At 33.5% G+C, this 20238-nt stretch overlaps 1 protein-coding gene across 3 annotated transcripts in view; it reads left to right on the top strand.

The window, feature by feature from the left end:
- The window catches only part of FER (FER tyrosine kinase), a 453694-nt gene that overhangs the window by 55270 nt on the left and 378186 nt on the right, over positions 1 to 20238 (top strand). For all 3 annotated transcript variants that reach the window (XM_086685926.1, XM_086685760.1, XM_086685844.1), the window contains one exon: positions 1415 to 1681. In XM_086685926.1, the coding sequence (XP_086542052.1) occupies positions 1475 to 1681 (207 nt within the window). In that variant the 5' untranslated portion in view covers positions 1415 to 1474. The remainder of the gene's footprint in view (positions 1 to 1414; positions 1682 to 20238) is intronic.

The raw sequence follows: 20238 nt of genomic DNA, 5'->3' as shown, positions 1-20238 counted from the left end.
GCAAAACTAGTTAAATCTTGTTTGGAAAAGTGTTTATGCAGATCCTTTGCCCATTTTTAATTTATTTAACTGTATTTTTATTACTTAGTTTTAATAATTCTTTATATATTCCAGATAGAAGTCCCTTATCAGATAAGTATTTGCAAATATTTTCTCCCATTCTATGGTCTTTTCACTTTCTTAATGATGACCTTTGAAATACAGAAGTTTTAAATTTGATTAAATCCAATTTATGTATTTTAATTTTGTTGCCTTTTCTTAACGGTGTCTCATATCTAAGAAACCGTTTCCTGAGCCAAGGCCACAAAGATTTACTACTGTGTTTTCTTTTGAGAATTTTATAGTTTTAGCTCTGATATTTAAGCCCATTATCCATCCCTTTAGAGTTAAATTTTTTGTGTATGGTCTAAGAAAGGAATTCTGCTTCATTCCTTTGCATGTGGAAATCCAGTTGTCCCACCACCATTAGTTGAAAGACTTTTTTCTGAATGAATACACTTGGCACTCTTGTAGAAAATCATATAATCATAAATGTGATGATTCACATCTGGACCCTGTATTCTATTCCATTGATCTCTGTGTCTCTCCATATGCCAGGACCACATTGTCCTGATTATTGTAGCTATTTAGTAAGTTTTGAAATTAGGAAGTATGACTCTTCCAGCTTTGTTCTTCTTCTTTAAGGTTTTTTTAAGATTCTCTTTTCAATTTCTGTAAAAAAAAAAAAAAGCTAGGTTATATGTTAATATGGATTAAGTTAAATATGTAGGTTAAATTGGAGAATATTGCTTTCTTAACAATATTAAGTCCTTTGGATCCATTAACATGAGTCTTTCCATTTATTTCCAACCTAAATAATTGGAAATAATTATAAGGAATAAATTCCTTGATTTCTTTCAACAATATTTTGTAGTTTTAAGAGCACAAGTTTTAATTTATTGTATAAAATTTATTACTATTTTATTCTTTTTAATGCTATGGTATATGGAATTGGTTTTTACTTTCATTTTTCAGATTGATCATTGCTAGTGTGTAGAAATGCAGTTGATTTTTGTCTTTTGATCTTTACCCTGTAATCTTACTGAGGTCATTTATTAATTCTAAAACTTGTTTTTAATTGCATTTCTTTCTATATTCAATTTCACATCCTCTTCAAATAAAGATAGTTTCACGTCTTTTCAATTTCCATGGAAATCATTTCATGTATCTCATTGTACTGGCTAGATCCTCCAATATGGTGCTCAATAGAAGTGGTGAGAGTGGACATCCTCATCTTGTTCCTGATATTTGGGTGAAAGCATTCAGTTGTAGTGATTTTTTTTTTAAACTCTAAAAAGAATGGGCCATAACTTTGCCTTGAAAACAAATTTCCTTTTGATTTAAGAGGTGTTTTTTCTTCTGTTTGCATACACAGATATGTGCTGATTAGAAGGCTCACAGTACGGAGTGGAGGATAAGACAGTGCCTTACAAAAATGGGGTTTGGGAGTGACCTGAAGAATTCACATGAAGCTGTGTTAAAATTGCAAGACTGGGAATTACGATTACTGGAAACAGTGAAGAAATTTATGGCTCTGAGAATAAAAAGTGATAAAGAATATGCATCTACTTTACAGAACCTTTGTAATCAAGTTGATAAGGAAAGTACTGTTCAAATGAATTATGTCAGCAATGTATCCAAGGTAAGAAGAATAATTTCATTACTTATTGTGTATGGCATTATAATTGTGCTTAGGGCAAATAGATCATATTGTTGCATGAACATACCCAAGTTAGCATTCTAGGGCAGTGGTTCTAAAATCTTGCTGATTATCAGAATCTCACGGGGGAAAATTTCAAAAATTATAAATTTTGGGCCCTACCGCCTGAATCTGAGATGGTAGATGTGAAATTTTTGAATTTTGAAATAAAAAAAAAGTAGATGTCTAACTTATTGTAATGATTTAGTTGGGTCTGACAACCGTTTTTTACAAATTTTGTTTCTTTATTACCCTTCTTCCTTGGGTCTCTTGAGACCTGCTATTTTCTTTTGACACAAACTTCCATTATAACCCACCTTCCCTAATTTATTCTGTGAATCGTTAATGTAGTGAATCACATGGAATATTTTAACATGTAGCTGTTCTTTGCTGTCATTCGTTACTAAAATACTTGTATACTGATGACTTAATCACACTCAAAAGGTCTTTGGATAAGCAGTATGTTTTTTTATCTCTAAGATTATAAAAATATAGTATAAAATTTAAAATTAAGAGCCATAAAAATAAAGGCCAAAATTGCACCATTGCTTGTTCGTTGAAGGTATTAAAGGTGAAATATTACACACCTTAATAATTTTTCCTCTTCTTTTCTTCTGAATTGGGGGAAGAACGGTTGCATGTTTGTGAGGGCTGAGCAATACAAATGGGAGTTCTGTCTGGTCCTTAAAGACTTTGAATGAGTCCTCTGTTTCAGTATCATCTCCTCTTCTTTCATATAGGTTTCTCCAGTTCGTGAGCTTCACTGGAGTTATAGATCTGACCCTATAAATTGGCCATTTCTTTTTTTTTAATTGAGAAAAAATTGATATCCTAAGGTATACAGCTTGATGTTTCGATTCACATATATCGTGAAATGATTACCACCATAGGTTTAGTTAACATCCATCATCTCATATAGATACAATAAAAAGAAAAGAAAAAAAAAATCCCTTTTGTGATGAGAACTCTTAGGATCTATTCTCTTAATAACTTTCCTATATATCATAGAGCAATGTTAATTATAGCCACCATGTTGTACATTACACACCTAGTCCTTACTACCTTATAACTATAAATTGTACCTTTGAAAATATGCCTCTTGTGTTCTATTCCTTTGTTTCTTCATACCTGCCCAAATCCAGCTTTTCCTTTTGTCCCACACCTGTGCTTTAGGGTGGAGGAATTGGAGAGGAGAAAACAGAGACTGAGTAGCTGAGCCATTTCCATGTTGAAAATGAACAAGTCATAAATAAATGAATTATCTGTAACAGTTCAGTTTGAATCTTTTTTTTTTTATATCTTCCATGTGTCTACTTAAATACTTATTTTTTCCTTTAGTTTCTTGGAATACAGTTATAGTAGTTGTTTTATTCTTTCTTTCTTTTATCATCTGTGTTACTTCTGGGGTCAGTTTTGATTGACTAATTGTTCTGCATCCTTATGCTTGGTAGTCTTTGATTTGATACCAGGCATTATGAATTTTACCTATTTAGGTACTGAGTATTTATATATTTTTAGAAATATTCTTGAGCTTTGTTTTGGGATTGGCGACAGTTGGTTACTTGGAGACAGTTTTATCTTTTTGGCTCTTGCTTTTAATTTGTTATGTGGATCAGAGCTACTTGTATTCTAGGATGAATTTATCTCTTCTACTGAGGCAAGATCATTCTCAGTACTCAAAGGATGCTCCTGATATTATGAGATTTTACATTTTGGGTGTTAGGCCCTGGCATAATTCCATGGTCTTATGTGAGCTCTAGACAGTATTCTGTGTGATCACTGTAGGTGGGTTATTACCTTGGCGTAGAGTAGTCTCCTCATATTTGTGAGCTAATCAGTACTTAGCTAAACGATCAAGGGAGAACCTTTGCAGATCTGCTGAGTTTTCTTTTTGTGCAGTTCTGTTCTCTGTACTACTCGGTCCTTGTCTCTTCTCCAGTAATCTGTCTTGGTGTCTCTGCTTTGAACTCTGTCTCTTTAACTTACAGAGAGAGATTGCTGTTCTGCTTGGCTCTTCCAACTTGGGTTTTAGCCTGGACATTTTCTCCATTAAGTAAGCTGGGATAACCTTAGGGCTCAGTTCATTGATCTGTAGACTCTCTCAAGGTTTACTGTCCTTCACTGCGTGATGTCCAGCGGCTTGAATGCTGTTGTTCCATGTATTTTGCACAGTTTTTAGTTGTTTTATGCAGATGGATAAAGCAATGACTGTTTCTCTATGTTGACTGAAAGCAGAAGTCTTTCATCCAGTGATTTTTATGTCTTTATTTAAAAAAATTAAAATGTACAGCAGATTTTCAAGAATAAAACAAAGATATCTCTGTAAACTCTATTCATTAATTGTTAACATTTTGCCATATATACTCTTTAGTTTGCTTTCTCTGTCAATATAATTATATATTACTTTTTTTCTTGAATGATTTGTGAATTAGTTGAACACATCGTGTTCTTTTATTCTTAAATATTTATTTAAGTATTTTCTGAGACTATATCCACAATGTAATCAAACTTTGGAAATTGAGCATCATTACCATGCTATTATCAAAAACATATTCCGTATTCAACTTTTGTCAATTGTCCTAGTAATGTCCCTTTTTGACATTTTTTTAAACCCTGATTCAAGATGTAATCCAGAATAACTCATTTCATTTAATTGTTTTGTCTCTTAAGTTCCAAATGTAGAACATGATTGTAAGAAATCATATTCTGTGTTTTGGTAATTTTCTTTTTTTTACTAAAAGTTATTTTGAAGTGTGTACATTCTGTCTTTAATTCTGAGGGCATGGCTTTTGGGAGGTTTTATTTTTCCCTTTTTGTTTGTATTGTTTTGGGGAAATTTTGGGAGATAGAAGCCTCAGTAGTTATGTTTGCTTTCAATTACTTGGACTGTTTACCCATCATTCTTTGAGCACATTTTTTATTTTCTTGCATACTAAGATATCCCAGGCTCATCTTGAATGTTCCCTTTTCCAGTCCTGGAATAAACCCTTTCCCCTAGGATCCTGTTTCCTTCTATGACAGAGAATATTTACATATTCAACCAATTTACTGCATATGAAATTTTATGTCTCGTAGTATTTTGCAATCACAAACAATACTGCAAAAAATAACTTTGTTACAGATGTGTTTTTGTGTATTATGAGTATCTTCAGGGTAAATTTCTGGAAATGAGATTTCTAGGTCGAAGTGTAAATGTCCATGTCATTTTGTCATATATTTCCATTGTAATTATGAATTTATTTTGTAGCTCTTGTACAATTTGGTATATCCACTAGGAATATCTGAAAGTGCCAGTTTCTATTTAATCTGTGCAAGAGAATATATTGTCAGACTTTTGAATTTCTGTTAGTCTGGTAGGTAAAAAATGATATTTAGTGTAGCTTTATTTTATATTTCTCTGATTATGAGTGAAATTAAACATCTCTTCATGTGTTTAACAGCTATATTATTTTGAGGACCTTTAAGGTATATTTTACTTTGTGTTTTCTTATTCATTAAAATTACACCTGTCAGAAATAAAAGATACTATAATGGGAAAGGAAGAAGTGAAATTGTCTGTGTTTGTAGATGGTACAGTTTTATACATAGAAAACCCTAAAGACTACACCAAAAAACTGTTAGAACTAATAAATTCAGTAAAGTTAAAGGATACAAAAGCAACATAAAAAATCAGTTGTGTTTCTATACACTATTAATGAACTATTAGAAAAAGAAATAAAGACAATAACCAATTTACAATAGCATCAAAAAAATACTTAGGAATAATTTAGCCAAGGAGGTGAAAGATCTGTATACTGAAAAATTGTAAGACATGAAAGAAATTGAAGAAGACACAAATAAGTGGAAAAATATTCTGTGCTAATGGATTGGAGGAGTTAATATCATTAAAATTTCCTTATTCCCCAAAGCCTTCTATAGAGTCAGTGCAATCCTTATCAAAATCCCAATGGGATTTTTCACAGAAATAGAACAAACAATCCTAAATTTGGATGGAACCACAAAGACCCCAAATAGCCACAGTAATCTTGAGAAGGAAGAACCAGATGGATACATCAAATTCCTGATTGCAAACTTTACTGTAAAGGTAAAACAATCAGAACAGTATGGTATGGCATAAAAACAGGCATGTGGACCAGAAAAATAGAATTGAGAGCCCAGAAATAAACCCATGTGTATATCATCAATTAACATTTGACAAGAGAGCCAATAATAGTCTTTTCACCTGGATGGCTCAGTTGGTTAAGTGTCCAGCTTTGGCTCAGGTCATGATCTCATGGTTCGAGAGTTTGAGCCCCACATTGGATTCTGCACTGCCAGTGCAGAGCCTGCCTGGTATTCTTTCTCTGCCTCTCTCTCTTTCAAAATAAATAAATTAAAAAAAATAAATAAATGGTGTTGGGAAAGCTGGATATTGACATGCAAAATAATGAAATTGGACCCCTCTCCTACACCACTCAAAACAGTTAAGTCAAAATGGCTTAAAAACTAAATATAAGACCCTCAGCTGTAAAACTACTAGAAGAAAACATAGGGAGAAAGCTCCTTGACATTGGTCTTGACAACAGCGTTTTGGGTATTGAACCAAAATAGCAAGCACCAAAAACAAAAATAAGTAAGCATCAAAAGTAAAAATAAAAAGATTCTGCACAGAAATAAACATTCAGCGAAATTAATAGGTAACCTGGGAATGGGAGAAAATATTTGCAAACCATCTATCTGGTACAGAGTTAGTATTTACCATATAAGTAACTCATACAACTCAATAGCAAAAAAAAAAAAAAAAAAAAAAAAAAAAAAAAATCCAATAAAAAATGGGTGGAAGATCTGAGTACAGTTTTCCAAAGAAGACATAACAAATGGCTAACAGACACATGAAAAGATGTTCAACATCACTAATCATCAAGGAAATACAAATCAAAAGCACAATGAGATATTATTACTTCATACCTATTAGAATGGTTATTATCAAAGAGACAAGAGATAACAAGTGTTGGCAAGATTGTGGGGAAAAGAGAGTTCTTGTGTTCTGTTGCTGTGAATGTACATTGGTATAGCTACTTTGAAAAAAAGCATGGAGATTCCTCAAAAAATTAAAAATAGAACTAATATATGATCCAGTAACCCCACTTCTGGATATATATCTGAAGGAAATGAAATTATTATCTTGAAAAGATATCTGTCCCCTTGTGTTCATTGCAACATTGTTTACAATAGCCAAGATATGGAAATAACCTAAGCATCCATCAATGAATGAATGGATAAAGAAAATGTGGTGTATATATACAATGGAATATTATTTGTTTATAAAAAAGAAGGAAATCCTCCCTTTTGTCATAACATGAGTGGATCTTGAGGGTATTTTGCTAAGTGAAATAAGTCAGAGTAAGACAAATGCTATATATTCTTACTTATATGTGGAATCTAAAATGGCCAACTCATAGAAATAGAGATTAGAATGGTGGTTACGAGAAACTGGGAAGTGAAGAGGGTGGGAGAGAAGTGAGGAGATGTTGATCAAAGGGTACAAACTTCCAGCCATAAGATGAATAATTTCTGGGGATTTGAGGTACATCATGTGATGATATTTAATAGTACCATGTTATATACTTGAAAGTTGTTAAGAGAGTAGATCTTAAATGTTATCACCACAGGATAAAAAGGATGATTAATGTGAGGGGATATGGAGGTGTTAAGTGACCCTACTATGGTAATCACTTTGCAATATATACATGTATCAAATCATCGTGTTGTACACCTTAAACTTGCATGTATTATATGTTACTAATATCCCAATAAATCTGAACAAAAATAAGTAAATATACAATTACACCTATCAGAATACAGGCAAGTCTGCTGAAATAGTATAGTGGTACACATAATTCTCAACACAACCTATTTGAAGGGACATACTGGTTTATATTTTGAACACAAAGTAGAATGAAATATGGGCTATATTACATATGCTACATGGGAATCAAAAGTAATGAAAAATGTGTTTTGATGAACCAGCCTTGTTATTTAGTAGTCACATAATAAACATACTGTAACTAGAACCTATGTAACTAGATTTTCAACTGTATATATTTTAAGACTAATTCTTAAGTCTGAATGTGGAGTCAATTCTGCTGTAAAGCTTGATTTAAAAACATGAATTTGTTCCAATGCAATTGATATATTAGGGAATACTTTGAGCACAATGTGATTTTGTATTTATGCACACATCTGGAAGAAACACTAGGTGAATGATGAAAACTATCCAAATGAATAGAGCTGCTTAGGAATATATAAAACTCACATAGGCACACACATTTGTCATTTATTAGCTACCTCTGTTCATGTCTTGTGTTACAAGCCACACCCATATATTCCACACGTGATATTGCAACTCTCCAAATTCAGATCACTCTTTCTACCACTTCACAAAAACTTAACAGTCTTCAGCTCTTCTGCCACCTACTTTTGATAAGTCAACCTCAGGTCTTTTCAAAATAAAGTGCCATATATACTGTAGTACTATATATTTTGTTACCATTTAATATATGTAAAACCGTGCAAAGTTTTTATTAGGTTCCTGTCTTTTTAAAAATGTGTCCCTGATAAATTTTTTGACTCTTGTGTATCGAACACCATTTTTTTTTTTATAAGCCCTGTGGTTTTTAATGTGTGATTTTGCATAACCCAGTGATGACTGGGGACACAAATGTTTTGTTAGAGCAGAACTAGTATATTAGAATTACTTGGGAGCTTTGAAATACTGATCCTTGGGCCCCATCCAAAACCTATGAAATTAGAATCTGTGGTCATGGGATTCAAGATTTGGTATTTTTAAAACGCTGCCAGGTAATTCTTATTGCAGGCAGAATTGTGACCCACTGGCCTGGGCAAACCAGAAAGCTTTGAAGACAATGTAAAGACAGGCTCTTGTGTATGGGAAGTACTTTGCACTTGCAGTTCAATCTTTGCAATTCTCAGTTTTAGGGAAATTTAATGACTTGTCTCCTAGATTTCTTTATCTCATAAGGACTCAGAAATTCCAAAAACATTCTTATGTAATAGACAAACTCTGAATAAAAATTGTTGTTTCAGAGAACTATTTATTTTGAATTATTTTGTGGCACAGAAACTTTGCATTCTTCATGGAATTTTATTGTTGTGTCTTAAAAACATTCAACTTGGAAAGAAAGCAAGTTAGGAGATATGGTCTGTAGGGGAAACCTATTTATAACAACTATTATTTAGGTATTTTTCAAGCTGGAGTCATTTTGTTGATTATTTTCAATGCTTTACTGTAATTATAGCTACAGTAGTAGTTTGTTCTTTGACTCAGTGTCCCAGGATAAATACTTTTTGGTATAATGAACTCAGAAGTTTAAATTACTTTTGGTTTATGTAATACTGATTTACCTCACCACACAACTGCTAGTTCAAAGGTGGAAAGCATGATTTGTTTTTCTAAAAGGTATAATTTTTCCCTATATGTAGGGAAAATTCAAAACTTAAAAATTGAGTGAAGTGCTTACTTTTTTTTAATATTGTATATTCATCCTAATATAGCTGATAGTATACCTAAGAGTCAAATAGGCATTTTAGGGTTTATGCTAATTATTTTGGAAATGTGTGATACTATGTAGTATATGCAATGTAGCATATGATCCCTTTTTTAAGAGGGATATAGGAGAGAATAAAATTTCTGTAAATGGAATCATTATTCCTCTTTCTCATTGTGAAATAAGAGACTCATTTATTTCTTGGAAATATTTTTGGTCACAAAATGACAATATAAAAAATCAAATTTAGGAATATAAAAAATCTTTTGAAAAATACATTTCAGGTAAAAACAGTATTTTATAATATAATAATACCATTCAGTTTACACATCAGGATTCTGAAAAATGTTCAAAAAATAAAAGTCTCAAACTAGTAATTTTGTTTTCTTGGGATAGGGAAATGTGTATTATATGTATGTTTATATTAAAGTAGTGCTATTTCTAGTTATCCAGTGTGGTGCTGGTATTGGTTAGACAGAAGATGATGATTTATTTCCTAATTGTTCTGCTTAAGGAGATTTTAAGTTTAGGTCATTATTTTAGTTAGAAAGCCAAATATGGTGCAAGGCCCCTTTTATTTTTACTTTCATATCAAGAATGACTCACTAATCTTGGCCTAAAAGGACTTCTTCACTTTAGATGTTACTCATGCTGCAAAGTAGGTGGCCTGAAGGGGAGATGGATTTTCCCTGTGACTGTTGGCCTCTAATGATAAAGCACTAAATAAAGATTAATCAATGATTACTGTGTAATTTGTAACCAGTTTGTAAAGTACTCTCATTAGTTTAGCTTAGATAGTTATTCTTTGGATGCATGTATTTTGGAGATGTAATAAATATGAACATAATCTTTAGATGCAAGTGTCTTTAGGTTACCATACTTCTGGATCCTCCAGCATGTTAGGTTGTTTTGGATTTAGCACATTCAGAGGCAGATTTATTAGCTGTATGACCTTGACAGATGATTTAATCTCTCTGACACCATTTATAAGATGAAGATATTTGCCTCAGTGTTGATATAAGGAGTATATAAGATAAAGCCTATAGTCTAGAAGAAGTCGATAGCATTAAAAAGGAGGAGCGGAGGGTGGTCTAGACAAGCAAGGTTAGCTTTAATAGGGGTGAGGTTGGGGAGAAGAAAGGGAAACCATAACCCCTCCTCTTGGTTCTGAGTTACACAGGTTGTGAGAGAAGAAAACAACATTTATTTTACAGAGTTTCAGAGAGAGAGAGGGTCCTAAGTATAGAGTCTGGTTCATAACTTCTGGGAGCAAATACACAATTTTAAGTTTTTCCCTCAGAAGTTTATATGAGGGTTTTTTTTTAAAGAGATTAGATTGAGCAGTAGCTCAAAGTTTTGGCTGGATTCGGGGAGGAAAAAGAAGCCTGCTTTTAAAGAGATGTCAAGCTGAAAGAGCCAATCAAGGAGATTTTGGGGATACAGGAAATAGGGGATAACAGAACAACTGCCTCAGGACATGGATGGGGAACAGGAATGGGATGCAATGGTTTGGAAAACCGGAATATCACACTGAAGCTAGAGGGAGTAAGTAAGCATTTCCAGAAGCAGTACTGTAATTTATTGTTTTCTTTAAAACGTCCAAATAGGTCAGCCCTGTATTAACAAAAAACCACTAGAGCTGGATCAACAAAGTAATCTTCTATGGACATGAGCTATAAAACTCAAGGAGTTTATGAGGATGACAGTATAGAGGGAAGTAGCTAAGGAGAGAAAAATCGTATGGTGCAAGGGCTGGAGAAGACTGCAGAGGTCTTTAGCTCAGCACCTAACTTTTTGGTGGGAGCCACTGCTGAGGTTATGTGATTTGCTTCTGAAGGGCAAAGGTGACTCTGGCCTGTTATCTTTCTGGATCTTGTTCTGGAAGAACGAGAATTGTGGCTTTTAAGTCCAAGAACAAAAGCAGATGAAGGATGCTGAGGCTAGGAAGCTGGGAGAAAAAGTGGTGAGCAAGAAAAGGTGATGTAGTTTTCTTCCTGGCCTGATCTGTGTTTAGATATCTAGACTTACTCTTATTAGTAGCAGTAGCAATAGCAATATTTTGGTAGTCATGTGGTCTCTGGAAATGGTTATCTTCTGAGATTGGACAATGAGTGAGCTAATGTAGCTCAGTGTATTATATGGTACCAGTCTTTGGAATCCAACTAGTGACTTTAATTATATTGATTATTTTTATTTTATTTTATCTTACAAATATTTATTTATTTTTTGTTTACCTAGTATTTTTATCTGGGATTTGTTTTGGTTATTGTGTTAGTGTTTGATAACCTTAGAATTTATAGTACTTGAAGTAACAAGGGCTGGAAAGTTTTGACCCTTCCATTGTTAGAAAGGCTTTACCTTTACTTAGAGAAGCCGAAATTCCCTTGCCGTTGAAGGACATACTTATTACAGATGATCCATCCTTCTCTGACTCACCAAATAATTTCATTTTTTGGTTCCTTAAAATCTCCCATCAGATGAGAATATATCTGCTGTTCTAGATACTGTGACATAAACTATGCAGGGAAGGAAACTAGTGTATTCCCGCTACAGGGGAAGAAAATTTAAATGTTGTAAGAAAAAAATCAGAGATCTCCAGGAACTCATCAAATGAATTATAAAATTGACAGGGATTTGTATACATAACTAGCTTATTTTATGAAGATTATTATACTATCATTATGAAATGTTTGAAATGTTCCAAGGCTATTTGCCTCAGATGTGGTACTGACAGTGTGTTTTCTTTCATGCTTCTTGTTTGGATTCACTGAGCTTTTTGAATCTGTGAATTTTTTGTTTTTCATTGAGTTTTCACTGTTTTCAGCTATTATTTCTTCAAATACTTTTCCTATCCCTCCTCTGTCTCCTTGGAAGTTCCTTATTACGTGTATAATTAGATGTCTATAAGGTGTTCTGCAGCCCACTGATACTCTGTTTATTTCTGGATTCTTTTTTCTCTAAGTTTCATTTTTGATAGTTTATATGGCTTTGTTTTGTTGATTTTTGTGACGGAGCACAGTTAAGTTACTTGGAAAGAGCTTGATCCTTTTGGATCTTGATTTTAATTTCCTTAGGCAGGGTCAGAGCAGTGTTAATTCTGGGGCTAGTGACTCCTCACTGCCAGAGCTCTTACCAGTACCCATGAATTATGAGTTTTTTGGGAGTGGCTGGTAGGAATGCACTATTCCTGACCATATGTGAACAGTAGGTACTGTGCCTGTAATCTTTTCAGCTAGTTTCCCCCCAGTTCATGTAGTTTCCTCATGGGCATGCACTGACCAGTTTTCTGCCAAATACCAGAGTGAGGCTCACTGCAGATGTCCAGGCTTCTCTGTGTGCCTCCATCCTCTCCAGGAGTCAGTGTGCCTTGAACTCTAGCTGCCTTGTTCTTCCCAGACTCTCTGTTCTGCCTCCTCAACTCTAGGATTCTGCTCACACCTCCTTTGGTTTCTCCTCCCTGTGGGGCGGCCTCTAAGTCAGTAAGTCAGGGCAATTGTAGGGTTCATCTTGTTTGTTTTTTTCTCTCAGTGATCACTTCATATCTTTCACTGCCTGAACTGTTATTGCTTATATTTTGTCCATTTTTTTTTTTCAGGTGAAAGAGTAAATTTGGTCCCTGTTATCCCCTCTTGGCTGATTTTATTTTAAAATATTTTCCTAAAAGCATTTTATTTTTCTTTTGGTAAGGTGTAATTAGTATTTATAAAATCAGACTATTTATTTAGAATTCAAGATAATTCCGATCCAATGAGGCTTTGCATTATTGTTAAAAGAAAAGAAAAGAAAACAAAACAAAAACACATGCAAGCAGTGCGAGGCCCAGAGTTTTCTCTTTGACTTTTAATTTGCCCCCTATAATGGCCATGTCACTCCCCTGCCAAGTTTCTATAATTGGACATTGTAATTAGTATAAAGTCAAACTTTTTACTATGACTTTTAAGTTTATACTTGTTTTGGTCTTACACTCTGATTTTCTCCTTGCACTTCCCTTAGGAAAGTACCTCCAGGCAGAAAAGTGGGGCAATTTCAGGTCTTTCATTTTTCTTTAGGGTTCCAACCCTGTGCTGCCTGTTATCCTGTATCTAAAAACAGTTTCGTATGTATTATGCTCACTTTTGTAGTTTCAGTGGGAAGATGGGTTTGATTCTAGTTACTATGTCAAGGCTGGAAGAAGTCCCTTACTTTAGTTGCTATTTTCTCTCTTCTTTCTAGCATTCTTCCTAGCACAAAGGAATCATGGTTAATGATTATTGGTTTCTTTTGGCTCATTTCTGAGTATCTGCTAATATGCATGATTAATTTGTTAATTCTAAATTACTAATACATAGAAATATAAGCAGTTCTGGAAGGATCTGTATTTAATATTTCATACCTGTTTGCTACTGTATGTGTCTCAATGGAATAAAATGGAAGGATTCTATCATTTAATTAAAAAATTAATTTAGACTGTATTTCCCCAAAGTAAGTTAAACTAGTATTTACTTTCCTTATGGAAGAGCTGCTAATATTTTCTATTATCTTTGAGTAGATATTGTTTTATATTTTCTCATACTACCAAGTAATGATTAAAAAAAAACAACTCACCTTGTCCTCTATTTTCTTTCTTTCTTTCTTTCTTTCTTTCTTTCTTTCTTTCTTTCTTTCTTTCTTTCTATATTATTTTTTGGAAATACTAACATTTCTTTTTTTTTTTTTTTTAAGGTTATTTATTTATTTTGAGAGAGAGCAAAAGAGCATACGAATCACCAGTTGGGAAGGGTATGAGCTGGGAGGGGCAGAGAGAGAGGGATTAGAGAGAATCTAACAGGTTTCATGCTATTAGCAGAGAGCACTTTGTGGGGCTAGAACTCACCAACCATGAGATCATGAGCTGAAATCAAGAGTCACAGGCTTAACTGACTGAGCCACCCAGGGGCTCCTGTATTATTTTACTTTAGATATAATTTTGGCTTCTAGTGTGATGATTGATTCCTGTTATGCATGAGAGCTGCGATTTAATTTCATGGAAGCATCTGTACTAAATTTGGAGTGATACAGTCGAGGCTGGTGTTTCATATTTTAGGAGGCTCTATATTTGGAAGTGCTATTGTACTGTTAGGTCACAGTGTGCATGTATTTTGAACAGCTTGTAGATGGAATTTGACATAGTACATAAATCATTTTGTTTTCGATTATTTCTGATATTTAAATTTTCCAAAGCAATTCAGGTTTGAAGACAAAAAGAGTATTGTTTTTTATCTTTTCCACATGTCAAATATAGTCATCTTTATTTTTATTCTGTTATTTTTTTTTGATGCATAAGCCTGTACAAGATGTTTATTTATCTTCTAGAGATAACATTTTACTCTGTAAACTATTTTGCAGTTTGACTTTTTAACCTAATTATATACCTTGCACTTTCTCTATATCATTTCACATGAAGTTACCTTAATTTAAAAACATATATATATTTGTTAATGTTTATTTCATTTTTTTTAACTTTATTTTTTATTTTTTAAAATTTACATCCAAATTAGTTAGCATATAGTGAAGCAACGATTTCAGGGGTAGATTCCTTAATGCCCCTGACCCATTTAGCCGATCCCCCCTCCCACAACCCCTGCAGCAACCCTCAGTTTGTTCTCCATATTTATAAGTCTCTTCTGTTTTGTCCCCCTCCCTGTTTTTATATTAGTTTTGTTTCCCTTCCCTTATGTTCATCTGTTTTGTCTCTTAACGTTCTCATGTGAGTGAAGTCATATGATTTTTGTCTTTCTCTGACCGACTCATTTCACTTAGCATAATACCCTCCAGTTCCATCCACATAGTTGCAAATGGCAAGATTTCATTCTTTTTGCTTGCCGAGTAATACTCCATTGTATACATATACCATACTTCTTTATCCATTCATCCATCGATGGACATTTGGGCTCCTTCCTTACTTTGGCTATTGTTAATAGTGCTGCTATAAACATGGGGGTGCATGTGTCCCTTTGAAACAGCATACCTGTATCCCTTGGATAAATGCCTAGTAGTGCAGTTGCTGGGTCGTGGGGTAGTTCATTTTTAGTGTTTTGAGGAACCTCCATACTATTTTCCAGAGTGGCTGCACCAGCTTGCATTCGCATCTTTGCCACTTTTTGATGTCTCTGTTATGGTGATTTTAGGAAGTTTTTTTTATTCTCAGTGCTTAGAAACATTTTAGGTAGTACCAAAGGTATCTAATTCATAAAGGTTTAAAATTATTTGTTAGCAAACATTTTGAGCTTTGTACTTTCTTAGAGATATTTTATGGATAATTGGTTTATGATAACTATGTAGTTCATGGTTATTGATCTCTTTGAATTTGCTGTCTGTAAAAGTAAGGATTCATTTAGAAAAAATAGAACCTACATTAGGTAGATTGTTTTCTTTCTTTTCTTGCTTTTTTTCAGTAGATAGGATTTGATTTAGAGAAATATGTATAAGAGTTTTGCAGTATTGGGGTTTCAAAATAGGTGAAAGAAAATAAGAGGTACAAACTCCCAGGTATAAATTAAATAAGTCACGGGGATGTAGAGTTCAGCACAGAGAATATTGTCACTACTATTGTAAATAATAACCTTGTATGGGGGCGCCTGTGTGGCTCATTTGGTTGAGCGTCTGCCTTTGGCTCAGGTCATGATCTCACGGTTTCGTGAGTTCTAGCCCCAGGTGGGGCTCTGTGCATTGACCACAGGGAGCCTGCTTGGGATTCTCTCTCTCTCTCTCTCTCTCTCTCTCTCTCTCTCTCTCTCTGCCCTTCCCCCATTCACACGGGCTCACTCGCTCTCTCAAAGTAAATAAATAATTAAAAAATAACAATAACCTTGTATGGTGACAGATGGAAAGTACACTTGTAGGGAGCATTTCTTAGTGTATGTAAAGTTGAATTACTATGTTATATACCTGAAACTAATATAATATTATATGTCAATTAAAGATAACAAAAAGATATTTAAAAAATAAACCAATAAAAGGTAGATTAATAGGAGAAAAGCAGTTTTTCTCAAAGATTTTATAATTTTTTTCTTAATCTCTGGTTATTTCTTATTTCCTAGACTTAACTTTAGATACTTTATTTTCTTTTTTCCTCATTATTGTCAGCTCTCTCTTTTAGTGTTATTAACATTATTTTTTCTGTTTGTTTTTGTTTTTGATGAATTAATACATACTTTTTGTTTTTTGCTTTTCATTTCCTTCTTTGTATTTTCCTTAGATTTTATAGTGTTCTCCTTTCCCAATTTCTAAAATTGAATATTTAATAAATTTATTTTTATTCTTACTTAGAAATGGAACTATAAAGTTTGTGAATCTTTCGGCAAATTGAGCTCTGTATCATAGATTTTGGTAGTCAGTATTTTATTTACTGGTATTTTCTAGGTCTTATATTAGTTTTACAAACTTTACTATTTGGCCTATCCATTTTTAAGAAATGATTTAATTATTTTTTTCTTAAAAAATTCTGTCAGTGATTTTTTCTTTGCTTTTTTTCCTTGTAAGAGGCTAGATAGAAAGTATAGTTAGTATGTACTATTTTCTATTCTTGAAGAAATTTATAAATTTTTTTGTAGTATAATATCATCTAATTTTTAGGAATATTCCATAGATTTGGGGCACCTGACTTAGTCAGTTAAGCATCTGACTCTCAATTTCAGCTCAGATCATGATCTCATGGTTCGTGGGATCGAGCCATGCATCAGGCTGCACGCTGACAGCATAGAGCCTGCTTAGGATTCTCTCTCATCCTGTCAATCTCTGCTCTTCCCCTGCTCACTCCCTCTCTGTCTCAAAATAAAGTTAAAAAAAATGAATATTCCATAGATTCTTTAAAAATACATATCTTCTATACCTGGGGAGGTATATAGATTTTTATATGTAATATAGATCAAACATATTCATTATTAAATTACTTATTCAGATACTCTGCATTATTTATTTTTTTAGTTTATCTGTCATAGGTAGAGATGAGTACATTTAATTCTCCTGCTACTTTTGATTTCTCATTTCATTTTCTACTGTTTTGCTTTGTGTGTTTTGATGTACTGTTTTCTGGAATGAAAAGATTCCTGACAGTTATATGTTCATTGTAATTGATATTCTTCTGCATCATAATGTGCCCTTCTTTGTTTTATATTTTGGGTCTAGAATTCAATTTGAAATTATTTGGACATAATGAGTACTGAATCCTATTGTTTATATTTTTCTGGGGTAGTTTTACTTGTCTTTTTGTTGTTGTATGTTATTTTATTTTACTGATGTTTCTTATTTATTGCCTAGAGTGAAGTTCCCTCCTCTGATTTGATAATGTTTACCTGAATTTTCATAGATGTTTAACAGATAATATTTTCATACAATGTTTAACAGATGTGTTTAGTATAATTTTTATTTTGCAACTCATTTTTAATTGTCAATAATTTTTTGTTTCTTTTGCTCTCTTTCTTTTTTTAATGGGCAATGTTAACTTTCTTCAAAAAGTACTTTTGATAACTTAGATGGTCTGTATAGTTTTTTTTTCCTAAACATTCACTTGTTTAACTTTTGAAATTTAAAAATTTTAAACTTAAGTCCATATTTCTTTACAAACTTTAGATGTAGAGCTGTCTATACACTCTTCTATTTGAAAAGAGGGAAAATGGAAATAATTACACTTTTCTCATCAAATTCTCATTCCTGGTTTTTGTTACTATCCACTAGATTTTTTTGTCTAGTTTTTTATAGTTACATTATTACTACATTTACATTTTGTAGCTCTTTTCTCAATAGTTAGGATATATTTATATTCTGTTTTATAAACTTAACCACAATGGTTGTGTTTAGACATTGTATTATTATTCTTTGCTATGATTATTTTTTTGAAGTTGAACTTTAGATGTTTTTATTTGTTAATATTTCTTAACTTACCTAGTGTTCAGCATCAGTGAGTAACTACTAGTAAAATCCCTTTATGAGGAATATTATTAGCAGAATTATTACCATTACGTAGGATTCTGTATAATAAAGAAATTTGAATGCCTGCCAGTGGCCTACAGTATTTTGCTTATTAAGTTACAAAGAGTTATGTTCCACAAATTATCCTGGTCAACAGATAATTTGTCTGTGCCCTGGCCATTCCTGTGCCATAACCAAAGAGCCATATCTGCAAAGTGCTGCACAAGTTCTATTGCAAATGTTGAAGTACTCCTTTACTTTTGTTTATCAAGCATCTGTTAACATTTTACTCTCTTCTCTTTATAACAAATATTCTAGTCACCTGTCTAATTCAAATTATATACTATCCAAACATTTTCTTGCCCACTCACGCATTCCTTTTAGGCATTGCTTCATAATTGCATTATGTACTGCTCCTCTCCCTTTGTTGTATTAGTTGAAGATCCGTTAATTTTTTTCTTCCCTGTCATAATTGGCATTGCTATCATTCTATTTCCGGTTATAAACAATGAAAATATCTTTTAATGGCATGTATTTAATTCATGGTTTTCTTTTACATTTGTGCCTCCCTGCCTCCATCCCTCCCTTCCTTTCTTCTTTCAAAGAATATTTAGTAGCTATTTAAGGCATCACAGTAAATACCTAAATTAGTGAGGAAAGAGTTATGGTACCACTCCCCTGGAGCTTGCATTCTGGTTGGGGAGACAGAAAAAAAACCAAACAAGTATACATACAGATAGTTGTTTCAAGTGCTAAGAGAGAGAAAAGCAAGGATTACACCTACATAAGGTTTTGTTGATTCCTGAAGGAAGAGATGGGTCTTGCCAAGTGAAAGAGAGGGTGAGCTTTGAGAAAGAGTGAATGTTCAGGAAACTGAAGGAAAACAATGGTTTATTTATTTAGTTGGGTAGAGAATAGCAAAATGTGAACTTGGAAGGACAGACAGAGGATGGATAATCTGAGACAACTAGGTTTTAGAAATAAGTTGGATTTTTGTTTTTAAGTGCAAAGGAAAAGCAATGTAGGGTTTTTTTTGCAAGAGAATTAGAATTTCTTTTGCTACTTTGAAGGCAGTGGATTGGGGAGGAGCAGGAGTAAAAAGAGGACACCAATTTGGAGGTTTTGTAATAATTTAAGCCAGAGATAGTCATAACTTCCAAAAGACAGTGGAGATGGAGAGAAGTGGGTGGATTTGTGGTAGACTTTGGAGAGAGAATCAGAAAGGCTTGCTGATAGATTGTTGGGAAGGGTGACCTGAACTTCAAAGGAGCAGGGACTTTTTTAGGAAGAGTGGTTTTATTTATTAGCTATTAGGATGTTGGGAATGGGTTAAAGCCAGGTTTTTGTAAAAGCTAGAAGGTAAGTGGAACGTTCTGATATGAGGTGTAAGGAGTTTTTAAGGAGCTTTTGAGGGTACAGGATTCTCTAGAGAGTTCCCGAGTCACATTAGGAAATATTGAGGGCAACATAGGATTGGTAATTGGCGTGATGATATATATCTTGGGATGCTTGGACTTCCCACAGTGACTACGGTAAACAGGACCATTAGGCAGGATGAGATGTGCCCTCCTGGGAGGAGGAGGTCAATCTGACTTTGTTGTCTCACCTTTAATGTTGGCTTCCAAGAAGGCTTCTCTCTTAGGCCGCAAAGAGTCTTATGTAAAATTACAAAAATTTATTGCTATGAAGCACTTAGAGAATATTTAATTTTTGAAGATAGAGAATGAAACACTGATTCCTCTTATTTTTTCGTAGTTTTAACATTCTGAACATGCTACATAGTGTTTTCCCAGCATTGTATTTTTTAGAGTGAAAATACAAAAATGAAAAAGGCCAAGTTACAGAAGTTATTAGGATATTTAGTTTGTTTTTAAATTTTTTTTTCAACGTTTTTTATTTTTGGGACAGAGAGAGACAGAGCATGAACGGGGGAGGGGCAGAGAGAGAGGGAGACACAGAATCGGAAACAGGCTCCAGGCTCTGAGCCATCAGCCCAGAGCCCGACGCGGGGCTCGAACTTACGGA

The sequence above is a fragment of the Puma concolor genome, chromosome A1 (genome assembly GCF_028749965.1).
Source record: "Puma concolor isolate L17-30 chromosome A1, mPumCon1.1.hap2, whole genome shotgun sequence".
In the NCBI taxonomy this organism is placed as follows: domain Eukaryota; kingdom Metazoa; phylum Chordata; class Mammalia; order Carnivora; family Felidae; genus Puma; species Puma concolor.
Note: the sequence above shows the minus strand (reverse complement) of the source record. Positions and strands in the feature narration are given on the sequence as shown.